The 16644-nt window shown below is 39.9% G+C and overlaps 1 protein-coding gene across 1 annotated transcript in view; it reads left to right on the top strand.

Moving 5' to 3' along the window:
• The window catches only part of mIF2 (mitochondrial translation initiation factor 2), a 60940-nt gene that overhangs the window by 11293 nt on the left and 33003 nt on the right, over positions 1 to 16644 (top strand). Inside the window, exons 6-9 of the mRNA XM_070100840.1 lie at positions 4102 to 4278; positions 7716 to 7765; positions 8151 to 8369; positions 9891 to 10031. Coding sequence (XP_069956941.1) covers positions 4102 to 4278; positions 7716 to 7765; positions 8151 to 8369; positions 9891 to 10031 — 587 coding nt within the window. The remainder of the gene's footprint in view (positions 1 to 4101; positions 4279 to 7715; positions 7766 to 8150; positions 8370 to 9890; positions 10032 to 16644) is intronic.

Below are 16644 nucleotides of genomic sequence, written 5' to 3'. Positions count from 1 at the left end.
CCCCGAAAGTGATAGTTTCATTGCTGGCTACTTGTTAAGGTAGGGTAAGTCAAGCTCCCGCTATTCCCGCCTTTTTTTCCCCACCCCGAAAGTGATAGTTTGACTGCCGGCTGCTTGTTAAGGTAGGGTCAGTCTAGCTCCCGCTATCCCTTCCCCTCCTTCTTCCTCCCCCCCCCGAAAGGTGACGTGTGGGGTTCCGGTCCAAACAGTAATCACTAGACTCACAGCTCCCAGCACTACTGTAAGTACATGCCTGCCTTGTATTCTAGTGGATTTATTGGTTGAAAGCTTCACTTTTGACCAATAATAAACTTAGTCCTTTCAGTCTTGCTCTAAGTTGACTGTTGTAATAATCACCACATCTTTTAGGTATTGTACTTATCATGGAGAGTGATTTCTTAAGCAGTGGGTAACCTGTCTATCTTTCCAGCTTGGATGACAGAGAGGGTCACCTGCCAATCAACGAGTAGAACTGATGGAGATGGACTAACGTCCTGAGACTTCCCCTTTTTGGATTTAATTACCTGTGCACCTGTATGAAATTGCAGGACGTAACCTCTCATCATTACAGCGGTAAAGAACCTGCTTTCCTGTCATCGGGATAGAATACTCAAGGCTATACTGTGAAGAACTAGCCAGTGGGTTGTAACCAACACCTGCGACCCCCCCCCCCATCATCGGCAACGGCTACGATTTCAACAAGCAGTGTCACCAACACCAGACACCCAAGTTTTATATTAGCGTTGAATTCAGTTATCATTTATATTTTTCATTTTTCATTTTCTTTAACCCTTTCAGGGTCCGTCCCGTAGATCTACGGCTTTACATTCAGGGTCCAAACCGTAGATCTACGTCATGAGCTCAGCTCACTCTGATAAACTCTGAGTGGCACATTTGGGCCTAGATATGAGAGAATGCATCTATGTGGCATGTGTGCACCACATAAAACAGATCCTGCAGCACACTGTGTATAATGAGAGAAAAAAAATGAAATGATTTTTTGATTAAAACAGCGACTTTGCAGTGTTTTTTCGTATGTTTTTTATAGTTGTATTTGCGATTTCTTTGTCTCGGTTGATAGAATGGAAGATATATTACAGAAATAGAGATGATTTTGATTGGTTTTAGCACTGGAAATGGCTTGAAACTGAGTTCAAAGTAGCAGAAATGTTAAATTTTTGCCAATATTCAAGAGTAAACAAACGACCTCACACGTCTAATACACACCAGCTGGTGGGTCTAATATGCATTCACAAATATGGTGATGATATTTATACAATTATTACAGTATTGCATAACAGTAAATCTTCTATTTTTTGGTGTGAATAAAAATTCATTATGTGAATAAAAAATCAAAATGGAATTTATTTGTAAAGCTTCAAAACATAACTAATGAACAGAGGAAATGTTAGTTTAGTTCCAGGAATACCTACATTGTTTATTCTGGACCCTATTTTGAAATTGGAATATTTTGAACTTTGTGTTAAATTGGCCAAATTAACAATTTCCGATCACTTTAATTTGTAGTTGAAACAGTTGACCTGGCGATTTCTTGTGCTCAATCGATAGATATTATTTTTTTTTATTATCACACTGGCCGATTCCCACCAAAGCAGGGTGGCCCGAAAAAGAAAAACTTTCACCGTCATTCACTCCATCACTGTCTTGCCAGAAGGGTGCTTTACACTACAGTTTTTAAACTGCAACATTAACACCCCTCCTTCAGAGTGCAGGCACTGTACTTCCCATCTCCAGGACTCAAGTCCGGCCTGCCGGTTTCCCTGAACCCCTTCATAAATGTTACTTTGCTCACACTCCAACAGCATGTCAAGTATTAAAAACCATTTGTCTCCATTCACTCCTATCAAACATGCTCACGCATGCCTGCTGGAAGTCCAAGCCCCTCGCACACAAAACCTCCTTTACCCCCTCTCTCCAACCTTTCCTAGGCCGACCCCTACCCCGCCTTCCCTCCACTACAGACTGATACACTCTTGAAGTCATTCTGTTTCGCTCCATTCTCTCTACATGTCCAAACCACCTCAACAACCCTTCCTCAGCCCTCTGGACAACAGTTTTGGTAATCCCGCACCTCCTCCTAACTTCCAAACTACGAATTCTCTGCATTATATTCACACCACACATTGCCCTCAGACATGACATCTCCACTGCCTCCAGCCTTCTCCTCGCTGCAACATTCATCACCCATGCTTCACACCCATATAAGAGCATTGGTAAAACTATACTCTCATACATTCCCCTCTTTGCCTCCAAGGACAAAGTTCTTTGTCTCCACAGACTCCTAAGTGCACCACTCACTCTTCTATCAATCGATAGAATAGAAGTAATACTAGTGAAATAGCTAAGAATTTGGTTGACTGGAATAATGTAATTGGCCTAAAATGGGAGTCAAAGTCGGCAAAATCGCCGATTCGTAAATATCGCTGACACATCAAAATTCGCGAGAGCATAATTTCGTCAATTTTCCATCAAATTTCGTACTTTTTGTTTTATTACCTTCACAAAAAGATTCTCTACCATTTCATAATAAAAAATAAAAAATTTTTTTTTTTTAAATTCTTGGACACTGGGGCACCACTTCAGATTTGGGCCTTGGACCCTGAAGGGGTTAATGTAGGATTAATATTTCATATTTAAGTGTTTTATATTTTATATTTTCTAAATAATAAAGTGTTTATGTTTGTCAGTTTTTATTATTTTTCTATATATTAATTTTCCTGAGGAGGAGCCAGCCTTGGTAATACTGTCTGAAGTTGTTACAGGGCTGAGTAAACCTTCACACTCTTGGTGCCGCAAAATTTAAAAAAAAAAAAAGTTATTTTTTCTTATGAAATGATAGAGAATCTTTTCCTGATTGTAATGACACCAAAAAAACGAAATTTGATGGAAAACTGATGGAATTATGCTCTCGCAAAGTTAGGGACCTCGGCGATATTTACAAATCGGCGATTTCGCCCATTTTGAGCCCTATTTTCGGCTAATTCCATTGTTCCAGTCGACCAACCTCATAGCTATTTCTTTAGAACTCCATTTTTTCTATCGATTGAGTACAAGAAACTGCCCATTTACCGATTTCAACTACCCAATAACGTGGTCAGAAATTTGCAATTTGGCCAATTTCACGAAAATTAAAAAATATGACAATTTCAAAATAAAGCCCAGAATGAACAATGCAAACATTCCTGGCTCTAAAATAACATTCTCTTTGTTCATCAGTCATGTCTCCAGGCCCCTCTGATATTACTCTTGCTTTCTATTTTGAATTTTTATTCAAACAAAAAAATTGAAGATTTACTGCTATGCAGACTACTGCAATATTGTAATAATTGTACAAATAATGTCAACCCATTCATGACTGCATATTAGAATGGCTAGTTGGACATTTATTGGACAATGACATCATTTGTTTACTTTTGAACATTGGCAAAAATCAAACATTTCCCCTATTTTGAGCTCCATTTCCAGGTTCTTTTTACAGTAAAACCAGTCAAAATCACCTCTATTTCTATATGTTTTCCATTCTATCAAATGAGACCAAGAAAACGAGAATACAGCCATAAATACTATATGAAAATAGACCACAAAGTTGGCATTTTAATTAAAAAAAATGGTCGGAGTTTTTTTTTTCTCATTATGCACTGCGTGCTCCAGGATTTTTTTTATATGATGCACATTGACCACACAGACCCATTCTCTCACATGTGGGCCTACCAGCTTTCTCTTGCTTGATTTGAAGCCGCTAGAATTCATGAGTATATTTGTACGTCAAACACGGTACCTCGTAAGATGTATATATACGACCGAAATGGTCAAAGGGTTAAGTAATTAATGTATCAAAATTGTGCATTACTTAGTTAATATTTGTTTCAAATGTTTTTATTACTAGTTTTAGCACTAAGTACACCTAAAGGAATAACTTTGGGTTGTCTGTGATTTACCAAGTAAAGCATTACTGTCTGCCTCCTTCGTTTATTCTCGCATGTTCTTCATATGTCTGTGAAATGTCCTTCAGATATTTTTTTGCCATCAGTGTGGCTACCCTGTTATATTTAAAAAATTTTATCAATGCAACATTTTCAGTACGGCTTGACTCTGGTGAGAAAGTAACATTCCTGGATACACCTGGGCATGCAGCCTTCAGGGAGATGCGTGCACGGGGAGCAACAGTGACGGACATAGTGGTGCTGGTGGTGGCAGCTGATGATGGTGTCATGGAACAGACAAAGGAATCCATTCATCATGCTCTAGAAGCCAATGGTTAGTTAGACTGAAGCATTAAAAACAATCATGCTCATACTATAAATATTGTATTGTAAAACTAAACTCTGTAATATTTATATATTCTTGATAAGGGTGATACAGTGCATCCAATAAGAATTCAGGAAAAGTGGCTTGATATGTGTATTTTATGGTGACCATAATATGCACAGCATTTTTGTTGTTAGACCCTTCAAAGTTGAATGTCTTGATGCTGGCATAGAGATCTTGATCCAAGGAATTGTAGCTATGCTGTATTGAGATATACTTCTGGAGCTATGTACCCTGGTGTGGTAATTCCATTTTATTTTCTCATCTGTAAACATTTGCTAAGGATTGACCACTTTCTTGACACAGTTACAGATGAACTACTTCACATTTACAGTAGTAAAACCTTTGGTAGAAGTCTTTGAGCATGTAGAAGTGTTTTAAGCAGGAAGAAGTGTTTTGAATAACAGTTGAGGTTGTGCTCCTACAAGGTAAGAAATTGCCTGGGGTAGATTCTTCACAGGGTTAGTCACCTCCTCGGAGATGATCACTTCCCAGACTAGGTGAAGCATCAAAGATGTAAAGATACATATGTCGAAGATAAGAATTGCTTTTATCTTCTCAATTATTGGTTAATAGATTTTATTATACAGTCTCTTCATTTAATGATGGGGTTCCATTCCTAAGAGTAGGTCTGTAAGCGAATTGGTTGTTAAGCGAGGAGCATACTGTACTGGTAGTGGATTTGTGCCAGCCATCTTTAGATTTTTTTTAAATATCACTTTTGTACCATTTACACACATTTTTAGTACAGTCTCTCCTTACTTAATGACAGAGTTCCGTTCCTTAGACTATGTCGGTAAACGAATTCGTCGCTAGGTGAGGAAAATACTATACAGTGGACCCTCAACCAGCGATATTAATCTGTTCCTGAGACCTCATCGTTAATCAAAATAATCGTTAGTCAAGTTAATTTTCCCCATAAGAAATAATGGAAATCAAATTAATCCGTGCAAGACACCCCAAAGTATTGAAAAAAAAAAATTTTACCACATGAAATATTAATTTTAATACACACAAACTGAAGAAGACATGCACAGTTACATGACACTTACCTTTATTGAAGATCTGGTGATGACTGATGGGATGGGAGGAGGGGAGACCGTTGATCTTGTTAGTGTTTAGAAGGGGAATCCCCTTCCATTAGCACTTGAGGCAGCAAGTCTTTTTCTGGGGTTACTTTCCTTGTTCTTTTAATGCCACTAGGACCAGCTTCAGAGTCACTGGACTTCTGTCGCACAACATATCTGTCCATAGAGGCCTATACCTCTCGTTCCTTTATCCTAAAGTGTTTCACAACATTGTCAGTGTAATAGTCACCAGCACGGCTTGCAATAGCTGTGTGAGGGTGATTTTCATCAAAAAAGGTTTGCACTTTAAGCCACATTGCACACATTTCCTTAATCTTTGAAGTAGGCAACTTCTTCAATTTCTCTCTCCCCTCCTCCGAAGCAGTTTCCTCAGGTGTGGCCTCTTACTGTTGAAGATGATCTAGCAGCTCATCAGTGGTTTGTTCTTCATTGTCCTCCTCCACCAACTCTTCCACATCCTCCCCACTAACCTCACCAATGTGAGCACTAGTTCCAGGCATTTTTTCCTGTTCACCTGGGTGTTAGTCAACAGTTGTGGGTCGCATCCTGGGGGACAAGATTAAGGACCCCCAATGGAAATAAGTTAGACAGTCCTCGATGATGCACTGACTTTCTTGGGTTATCCTGGGTGGCTAACCCTCCGGGGTTAATCGTTTCTCGGTAATTGTTTCACGTTAAGCCACACCAACAACACTTTCTCCACATCTTCGAGTAATACAGCTGATGGTGGTGCAGCAGCAACAACAGCTGACTGTGGTGCAGCAGCAGCTGCACCTTTGGCAAGAACAGCTTCCTTGATTGCCGTTTTCTTACCCACAATAGTAGCGATGGTTGATTGGGGTTTATTATACAACCTGACCAGCTCAGAGACACGCACTCCACTTTCATACTTAGCAATGATCTTTTTCTTCATCTCCATAGTAATTCTCACCCTTTTTGCTGTAGGGTTGGCACTAGAAGCTTTCTTGGGGCCCATGGTGACTTATTTTGCAGGTGCAATCACTACAAAGGCTGTGATAATATGAAATGTTCCAGTTGTTGTATGTTTGGAAGCGACCGCGGTGGCTGGCTGGCTTGTAAACACTGACACCCAAGGGACAAGTGAGGCGCGCTCAGGCCAAAGTGGACGCATATGGTATGGAACGAATAGCGCTGGTCGGGTTTTTAAGCGCTAGTTGAGGCAAAATTTTTGCGTTTAAATGTATCGCTAGTCAGATTTATCGTTAATCGATGCCATCGCTGGTTAAGGGTCCATTGTAATGGTAGTGGATTTGTGTCGTCCATCTTTAGGTATTTTTTTAATATCACCTTTGTGCCATTTATAACATTTTTAGTATATTTTTAAATGTTAATACAGTAGTGTAATGTATACTGTAATAAACAGAATAGAGGAAATCAACTCTAATATATATGTATTACTACTTAGGTTTGCATACTGGTCGGTAAACGAGTATGTTGCTAAGTGAGGAGAGGCTGTACTTTATAATAACATTAAGTTTACCTTCAGTTTCCAAGAAATAAAAGAATTCAGAAACTTTACATTCATTGTTAACTCCATAAAATATATTGAATAAAACTTAGGGATGGGATGATGCCCATTTTTTTGCTGACAGTACTCAATTTAAGATCAATACCAGTATCCTCAAAATTAGTCAGTGACCACCGATAATGATACCGATACCATCAAAATTAGTCAGTGACCACCGATAATGATACCGATACCATCAAAATTAGTCAGTGACCACCGATAATGATACCGATACCATCAAAATTAGTCAGTGACCACCGATAATGATACCGATACCATCAAAATTAGCCAATACCTGATACTGATACTGATAGTTTGGCACACCTCCTAATAAAAATTTTGGTTGCTTGGAATTGAGGCTATTTACTGTACAGTACAGTAGGATCCCTGTATTTATGAATTCAGTTTCTGCAGTTTCATTTATCCATGGTTTACAGTGGCCTAAAAATAACCCTTAATTTTGCTTAATAAAGGCCCCAAAGAAAGTGATACTGGCAGTTCTTCGAAGCCTAAGAGAAGCTGTGAAGTGCTTCCCATCAGTGAAAAAAGTGCTAATTCTCCACTTACTGTGCATAATTTATAATTAAACTTTATCATAGGTATATACATAAACAAAAAATGATATATATGTAGGGTTAGCTACTATCCACGGTTTGCCTTTGAACGTATCCCCCATGGATATGGGGGGACTACTGTATAGAGGTACATGTATATGTACTGTGATTTATGTTCCGAGGCATGACCAGGCTTAATTGTTTTTTCTTTTCTAGTATCGATTGTTGTGGCTATCAATAAGATTGACAAACCTGGAGCTAATGTTGTAAGTACATTGTCAATATTAGTGTTATTAGTCATGTCAATAATGCATTAATATTATTGAAATGTTGTAAACATAAAAAACTATATAACTTTTTTTTTTGGGTCACCCTGCCTCGGTGGGAAACAGCCATGTTAAAAAAAAAAAAAATTGACTCTTTCCTCTGTAAGCCATGCATGTCATAAGAGACAACTAAAATGCTGGTAGCAGGGGCTAGTTATCCCTTTTCTTATATAAATTACTAAATGCAAAAAGAAGAAGAAACACTATAAAGTTTTCTTTTTTGGGTCACCCTGCCTCAGTGGGAGACGGCCAATATGTTAAAAAAAAAAATTGATACTAGTACATGTACTGTACTGGTGTGTGTATAATGTGAAGATATTTGTAGGCCCAGACACGAGATATGTTGCTTCAGCACGGGTTGCAGCTGGAAGATCATGGAGGAGATATTCAAGCTGTGCCAATTTCAGCTCTCAAAGGACAAAATCTCAACTTACTTGTGGAAGCCATCGTTACTCAAGCAGAACTACTGAATCTATGTGCTGATCCGCGTGGTTTAGTAGAAGCTGTTGTTGTGGAGTCTAGACTTGATCTAGGAAGAGGAAAGGTTAGTGCATATTTTTGTAAAAATGTACTTAGCTTCTTTTTGTAATTACTGGTCCTAGTTGTAGCTCCAGGAGTAGATCTCTGCTTGTTATGACTTGTCTTCAATTTTTAATTTGTAATATAATTTTCTGTTGTGGGGCTCTGGGTGACCCCCCTGGAATGTCATTCCTATTCCATACCTACTACTTTTTTCAGTCTTATATTCATTATTGTGCCCAGTACAGCTTTCACTTCTTCTCACCTGTTATAACTCTTCAGTTGTGTAGCATTGAAAATGGGTTGGGCAAATACGTGTATTTGTGTTAGTAAGTTTGGGTTTGAGAAGAACTTGCCTCGTATGGGCTAGTAGGCCTGCTGCAGTGTTCCTCCTTGCTTATGTATTGTTGTGGTGAGCAGGCACCACCTGAGGCATGGTTACCTGCTCATCTCCAGTTTAAGGCACTTTATGTAGTGACAACCCTTCACTCTCTTGCTTTGGATTTTATTTGTCACTGTAGGACCCTGAACATGTGAAATAATGGCAGGATATAAAATCTTGGTAGGTAGTAGGTTGGTAGACAGCAACCATCCAGGGAGGTACTACCGTCCTGCCAAGTGAGTGTAAAACGAAAGCCTGTGATTGTTTTACATGATGGTAGGATTGCTGATGTCTTTTGTCTGTCTCATAAATATGCAAGATTACAGGCATGTCTTGCTACTTCTACTTACACTTAGGTCACACTACACATACATGTACACATTTATTTATACACACTCATCTGAGTTTTCTTTGATTTTATCTTAATAGTTCTTGGTCTTATTACTTTTCCTTTTATATCCATGGGGAAGTGGAATAAGAATCTTTCCTCCGTAAGCCATGCGTGTTGTAAAAGTCAACTAAAATGCCGGGAACAATGGGCTAGTAACCCCTTTTCCTGTAAAGATTACTAAAAAGAATAAGAAGAAAATTGTTTTCTTTCTTTTTTGGGTCACCCTGCCTCGGTGGGAGACGGCCGACTTGTTGAAAAAAAAAAAAAAATATAAAATCTTGTTAAAAATTTTGGGATAGTTTTTATTAGGGTCTAGAGAGGTGTGGAAGTGTAGTGGTTGCCTTCCTAGTAGGTCATCAGGCCCTGATGCAGAAATTCACTTTTATCCTTAACAACTTGTCTGTTTCTGTTTTTTTTTCTTTTCTTTTTTTTTATTTGGCTTGGCAGTTGACAGGAGTATATGGATGCTGAAGCATGTAGTACTCTAGCCCCTCCCTCCAACCATTCCTGGGTTGGTAATGGAGCAATTTTAGTTGAAAAAATGAAATTTCACAAAAATTCCTTGAAAACTTAAAAGAAAAAAACATGAAAATATTCTTATCTCCATGCTTTGAATTTTCAGCATAATCACACCACACATTTCTCTCAAGCATGACATGTTTACTGCCTCTGGTCTCCTCCCATGCCTCACACTATATTCAGGTACATTCCCCTTTTGACCTCCATATATAAACGTCTTTATTTATTTATTTATATGTATTCATTCACTGCAGGTAGCTACATGTATCATACAGAGAGGCACCTTAAGCAAAGGAGCAGTGTTGGTTGCGGGCACTGCCTGGTGCAAAGTACGCAATTTGTTTGATGACGCTGGACAACCAGTGAAGGCTGCCCCACCAGCCACGCCTGTCCAGGTATGCTAAACTAATACTAACTTTCAGCACAAATTATTATTATCATTATTATTATTATTATTATTATTATTATTATTATTATATATTTTTTTTTCAACAAGTCGGCCGTCTCCCACCGAGGCAGGGTGACCCAAAGAGAAAGAAAATCCTCAAAAAGAAAATACTTTCATCATCATTCAACACTTTCACCTCACTCACACATAATCACTGTTTTTGCAGAGGTGCCCAGAATACAACAGTTTAGAAGTATATACGTATAAAAATACACAATATATTTCTCCAAACTGCCAATATCCCAAACCCCTCCTTTAGAGTGCAGGCATTGTACCTCCCATTTCCAGGACTCAAGTCCGGTTATATAAAATAACCAGTTTCCCTGAATCCCTTCACTAAATATTACCCTGCTCACACCCCAACAGATCGTCAGGTCCCAAATATCATTTGTCTCCATTCACTTCTATCTAACATGCTCACGCACGCTTGCTGGAAGTCCAAACCCTTCGCCCACAGCACCTCCTTTACCCCCTCCCTCCAACCTTTTCGAGGACGACCCCTACCCCACCTTCCTTTCCCTACAGATTTATACGCTCTCCATGTCATTCTACTTTGATCCATTCTCTCTAAGTGACCAAACCACCTTAACAAACCCCCTTCAACCCTCTTACTAATACTTTTATTAACTCCACACCTTCTAATTTCCACACTCCGAATTTTCTGCATAATATTTACACCACACATTGTTCTTAGACAGGACATCTCCACTGCCTCTAACCGCCTCCTCGCTGCAGCATTTACAACCCAAGCTTCACACCCATATAAGAGTGTTGGTACTACTATACTTACATACATTCCCTTCTTTGCCTCCATAGATAACATTTTTTGCCCCCACATATACCTCAATGCACCACTCACCTTTTTTCCTTCATCAATTCTATGATTAACCTCATCCTTCATAAATCCATCCGCTGACACGTCAACTCCCAAATATCTGAAAACATTACACAAATAACCCGCACATAGAAGAGAGGAGCTTACAACGACGTTTCAGTCCGACTTTGCAAAGTCACACTAACGAGAGAAGGCCCATGAAGGGTTTCTTCATCTCCCTATACCTACTGATGACTTTCTTGATCTTATCTGCCTCTGTGTGGACTCTAATTCCTTTTCCTTCCAGGGAAATATTGTTCTCAAACCTTCGTTGTGGTTATGGGCTCTCCTCTCTCTCCTGTCTTTGCTAATCTTTAAATGGAATACTTCGAGACTGTTCTTCTTCCTACCATCGATGTGCGACCTTCACTCTGGCTCCGCTATGTGGATGACGTCTTTGCTCTGTGGCCTCATGACTCCAGTCTCTTCCAACCTTTTCTTGAAGCTCTCAATAATCTTGCCCCTTCCATTAAGTTTAAAGCTGAATGGGAATCTAATTCCTTGCATCCTTTCCTTGATGTCCATCTCCACCGCTCAGATACAAGTTTTTCCTTTTCCGTTTACTGCAAACCTATGCACAGTGGCATGTACATTCACTACTTTTCCTATCATGCTTCCCCTGTCAAGAAAAGTTTTCTTATCTCCCTCTTTCTCCGTGCTCTCCGCATCTGTGATCCTCAGTTCCTTCCAGCAGAAATTTCCACTCTTCATAATTCGTTTACTCATCTTGGCTACCCTTCCCATTTCATAGACTCTGCCCTCTCACGTTCTAAACGTAATTTCTTCTCTTCCAAACTCTCTACTCCTGGGAACTCTTCTGTCCTCTGCCTTCCCTACATTTCTGGTCTTTCTAATCTCAACAATTCTCTCCGTCCCTTAGACATCAAGCTTACTTTCCGCCAGACTAACGCTCTTCACACTAATCTCGTTCATACCTCTCCTCCTTCTATAGATGTTCCTGGTGTCTACTCTATTTCTTGCTCCTCCTGTCCTCTTCAATACTTTGGAGAAACTGGTCAATCTCTTTCTGACAGACTTAGGGAGCACAAAAATAGTGTTTGGCTTGCCAACACTAATAATGCTCTTTTCTGTCACATCAGAGATCACAGCCATCCTATTGACTGGTCTTCTGCTAAAACTGTCTTCCCTACTTCCAACTTTAACAGTCGCCATCTGGTTGAATCCTCTAATACACAATTTTCCTAGTATGAATCTTAGTCCTGGCTTCGTCTCTGTAGATGCCTTCCTCTCCCACTACATTGTAAAATGCTCCAAACTTCAGAACACCCGTGACTTAACCTGATTCCTCCTTTTTCTTCTTCTCCCTCTTCCCCTTTCCTCTTTCTCTTTTTCTTTTCTCTTCTGGGTTGTCTTCCTTTCTTCTGTCTTGTGTTTCTGTTCCTTCTTTATTTATTTCATTACTTCCCCTCCCCCCCACCTCTGTGTTCTTGCTCTCCCTCTGTGGGCACCTAGCTCCCTTGCAGTGCTCCCCTTTCTTTGTATTTGGCAGCGGCTGCTGCTGCTGCTGCTGCTGCTGCCGCCTCCGCCTCCGCTGCCTCTGCTGCCTCCACCTCCGCTGCCTCCACCTCCGCTGCCTCCACCTCCGCTGCCTCCGCCTCCGCTGCCTCCGCCTCCGCTGCCTCCGCCTCCGCTTCCTCCTCCTCCGCTTCCTCCTCCTCCGCTTCCTCCTCCGCTTCCTCCTCCTCCTCCTCCTCCTCCTCTTCTATACTATACCCGTCCTGCTCCACTTCTACTTCTCGTTAGTGTGACTTTGTAAATGGTCCAAGTCGGACCAAAACAACGTCGTAAGCTCCTCTCTTCTATGTGCGGGTTATTTGTGTATCGTTCCAGTCACGGTATTGTGCCTTTTTTTGTTATCTGAAAACATTCACTTCTTTCATACTACTCCCCATTTGATATCCAATTTTTCTTTTTCTAAATCATTTGATACTCTCATCACCTTACTCTTTTCTATGTTCACTTTCAGCTTTCTACCTTTACACACATTCCCAAATTCGTCCACTAACCTTTGCAATTTTTCTTTAGAATCACCCATAAGCACAGTATCATCAGCAAAAAGTAACTGCGTCACTTCCCATTTTGTATTTAATCCCACCCCTCTCCCGAACACCCTAGCATTTACTTCTTTTACAACCCCATCTATAAATATATTAAACAACCATGGTGACATTACACATCCCTGTCTAAGACCTACTTTTACCAGGAAGTAGTCTCCCTCTCTTCTATTATTATTATTATTATTATTACTAAATGCTAAACTCACAAGGAAAAATGTTGCATTTCAACAGTGATATTCATACAGAGCTGCAGGGTAGAGCATGCTAAAGGTTTAATATGCTTGGTTAGAGACTAGCAAGGGTGGAGAGTATAACTGAGGTAGAATTAGTATGAGCAGTGAGGAGTGCTAAAAGAAGTATAGTGGAGCCTTGGGTAACTGCATTAATCCGTTCCAGTGAGCTCGCCTTTAACCGATTTGGACGTTAGCCGAATTAATTTTCCCCATAAGAATGGAAATCTAATTAATCTGTTCCAGACACCCAAAAGTATTAAACAAAATAATTTTTTTACATGAAATATACAATTCCCTACACAGAAAACAATGAGACATGCGCAATAAACAATACTGAAATGACACTTACCTTTATTGTGGACTTATTAATGAGTGATGAGACAGGAGGAGGGGAGAGGATGCAGGTGTACTATTGTTTGGAAGGGGAATACCCTTCCATGAAGACTTCAGGTAACAAGTCCTTTTCTGGGGTTACCTACCTTCTTTGTTTTTTAATGCCACTAGGACCAGCTTGAGAGTCACTGGACCCCTGTCGCACAAAATATCTGTCCAGAGAGCTCTGTTTCAGGCGTCTCTTTAAGATTTCCCTAAAATGGAACACAAGAGTGTCATTGTACATGTTGCCAGTACGGCTTGCAACAGCTGTGTCAGGATAATTTTCATCCATAAATGCTTTGTCCACATCATACAAATCTCCTTAATCTTTAACGAAGGCAACTTCCTCACTCTATCTTCCTCCTCCTCTGAAGCACATTCCTGAGCTATGATCTGTTGCTGTTGCATCTGAAGCTCTTGCAGCTCTGTAGTGGTTAGCTCTTCATCGTTGTCCTCCACCAACTCTTCCACATCCTCGCCACTAACCTCTAACCCCATGGACTTCCCCAGTGCCACAATAGATTCCACAACTGGCATAGGCTCCTCAGGGTTAGCCCCAAATCCTTCAAAATTCCTCTCTTGTACACATTCTGGCCACAATTTTCTTCAAGCAGAGTTCAAAGTCCTACAAGTCACTCCCTCCCAAACCTTACCTTTAAGGTTTATGGAGCTGTAGATATTGAAGTGATTCTTCCAGAACTCTCTTAGGGTCAACTTAGTGTCTGTGGTCACTTCAAAGCACTTTTGAAACACTGTTTTGGTGTACAGTTTTTTGAAGTTTGAAATGACCTGCTGGTCCATGGGCTGGAGGAGAGGAGTGGTATTAGGAGGCAAAAACTTCACTTTGATGAAGCTCAACTCCCCCACAATTTGCTCTTGCAAGTCATGAGGATGACCAGGAGCATTGTCTATTGCCAGGAGGCACTTGAGTGACAATTTATTTTCCAGGAGGTATTTTTGCACAGTGGGGCCAAAAACATCAAAGAACCAGTCAAGGAAAATATCCCTAGTGACCCATACCTTACTGTTTGCTCTCCACATCACACAGTTTAGTCTTGACAACATTGTTTTTCTTGAACACTCTGGGAGTTTCAGAGTGATACACTAGTAAAGGCTTCACTTTGCAATCCCCACTAGCATTACTACAAAACATGAGAGTTAGCCTGTCTTTCATAGGCTTGTGTCCTGGGAGTGCCTTTTTCTCCTGAGTAATGTAGGTCCTGTTTGGTATTTTCTTCCAAAGCAGGCCTGTTTCGTTACAATTGAACACTTGTTGGGGTTTTAATTTTTCAGCCTCTGTGTACCCCTTAAAGTCCTGCACATATTTTTCAGCCACTTTTTTCTCAGAACTGGCAGCCTCATCATGCCTTATCACACTGTCTATGCAACTACAATTCTTAAATCTCTCAAACCAACCTTTGCTGGCTTTAAATTCACTAAGATCAGCACTAGTTTCAGGCATTTTCTTAATTAAATCATCATACATCTGCCTTGCCTTTTCACATATTATTGACTGATAAACATTATCTCCTGATAATTGTTTCTCGTTGATCCACACCAACAACAGTCACTCCACATCTTCGAGTATTTGCAGTCTCTGTTTTGTAAGCATATTTGCACCTTTTGCAACAACAGCTTCCTTGATTGCCTTTTTGTTGACCAAAATAGTAGTGATGGTTGAATGGGGTTTGTTGTATAACCTGGCCAACTCAGAGACACACACTCTCACTTTCGTACTTTGCGATTATCTCTTTCTTTAATTCGATAGTATTTCTCACCTTTTTTACCACAGGGTTGGCACTAGAAGGTTTCTTTGGGCCCATAGTGGCTTATTTAATAGTTATAAGCACTAAAAACACTGGAATAATACAAAATGTATCGGATGTACGCGTGGAATTGTCCAGACTGGCTTGTAAACAATGGCACACTAGCTGAAAGCAGGGCAGCTGAGGCGCTCAGGCCGGATGGACAGGCGGACACGTTCGGGATGAATGCCCTTAACCGAATTCTTGGGCGTTAGCCGAGCCAATATTTTGACACAAAAACGCGCCGCTATCCAATTTTGGCATTAGCCGATGCCGCCGTTACCCATGGGTCCACTGTATCATCAAAGTTTGTGTAATAGATTTGTTGCTGTCAAAAAGTCAGAGGGAGTCTGTCAAAGGTCTCAACACAAATGATTCCATAATTATTATATTATTTTACATGATAAAAATTAGGGCTTAAATGATATCAGTTTTTTATACAGTGGCTGTTTTCCTTTAAGTCAGGGCAACCCAAAGAAGGAAAACACATTCATCATCACTCATATCCTAGCTTTCTTACCAGAAGAGCATGGATATCATATCACAGTTATAATAATTGCTGAAATGTAACATTTTCCCCACCCCTTCAACTTTTTTTGTTCTTTATTAATTTGCAATAGGAAAAATGTACTGGATGCTGTTAAGATATTTCTGCAGCAAATGATGTTGATACAGCTTGAGATACATTCAGCAAAGCCTAGTTAGAACGTACTTACATTTACAAGTAATCCATTAATTTGAGAAAAACCTTAAGACAGGATATTGGTTCGTCATGCCTCATGCAAACCTAAAATATTAGAAAACCAAACTGAATATAATATCTGTATAATCGCAATGGAAAATTTTGCTAAGAAAGTCTAAAATGCATTTCTATTAAGAGTAAGAGTAGTTTGGAAGTACTGTACTCTTGATATAGTGCAGCATTGCCAAAATAACAATTTTAGTCTAAAAAAGTCTAAAATACAGAGGTTTCAGAGTTAGGAAAAAAGTTCTGTCTCCTCTTTTTTTTTTCAACAAGTCGGCCGTCTCCCACCGAGGCAGGGTGACCCAAAAAGAAAGAAAATCCTCAAAAAGAAAATACTTTCATCATCATTCAACACTTTTACCTTACTTATACATAATGTGTTTGCAGAGGTGCCCAGATACAACGGTTTAAAAGCATATATAAAGATATACTATAACATATCCCTCCAAA

Source organism: Cherax quadricarinatus, chromosome 75, assembly GCF_038502225.1.
Source record: "Cherax quadricarinatus isolate ZL_2023a chromosome 75, ASM3850222v1, whole genome shotgun sequence".
NCBI classification, from domain to species: domain Eukaryota; kingdom Metazoa; phylum Arthropoda; class Malacostraca; order Decapoda; family Parastacidae; genus Cherax; species Cherax quadricarinatus.
This window is presented reverse-complemented; position numbering and strand designations above follow the sequence as displayed.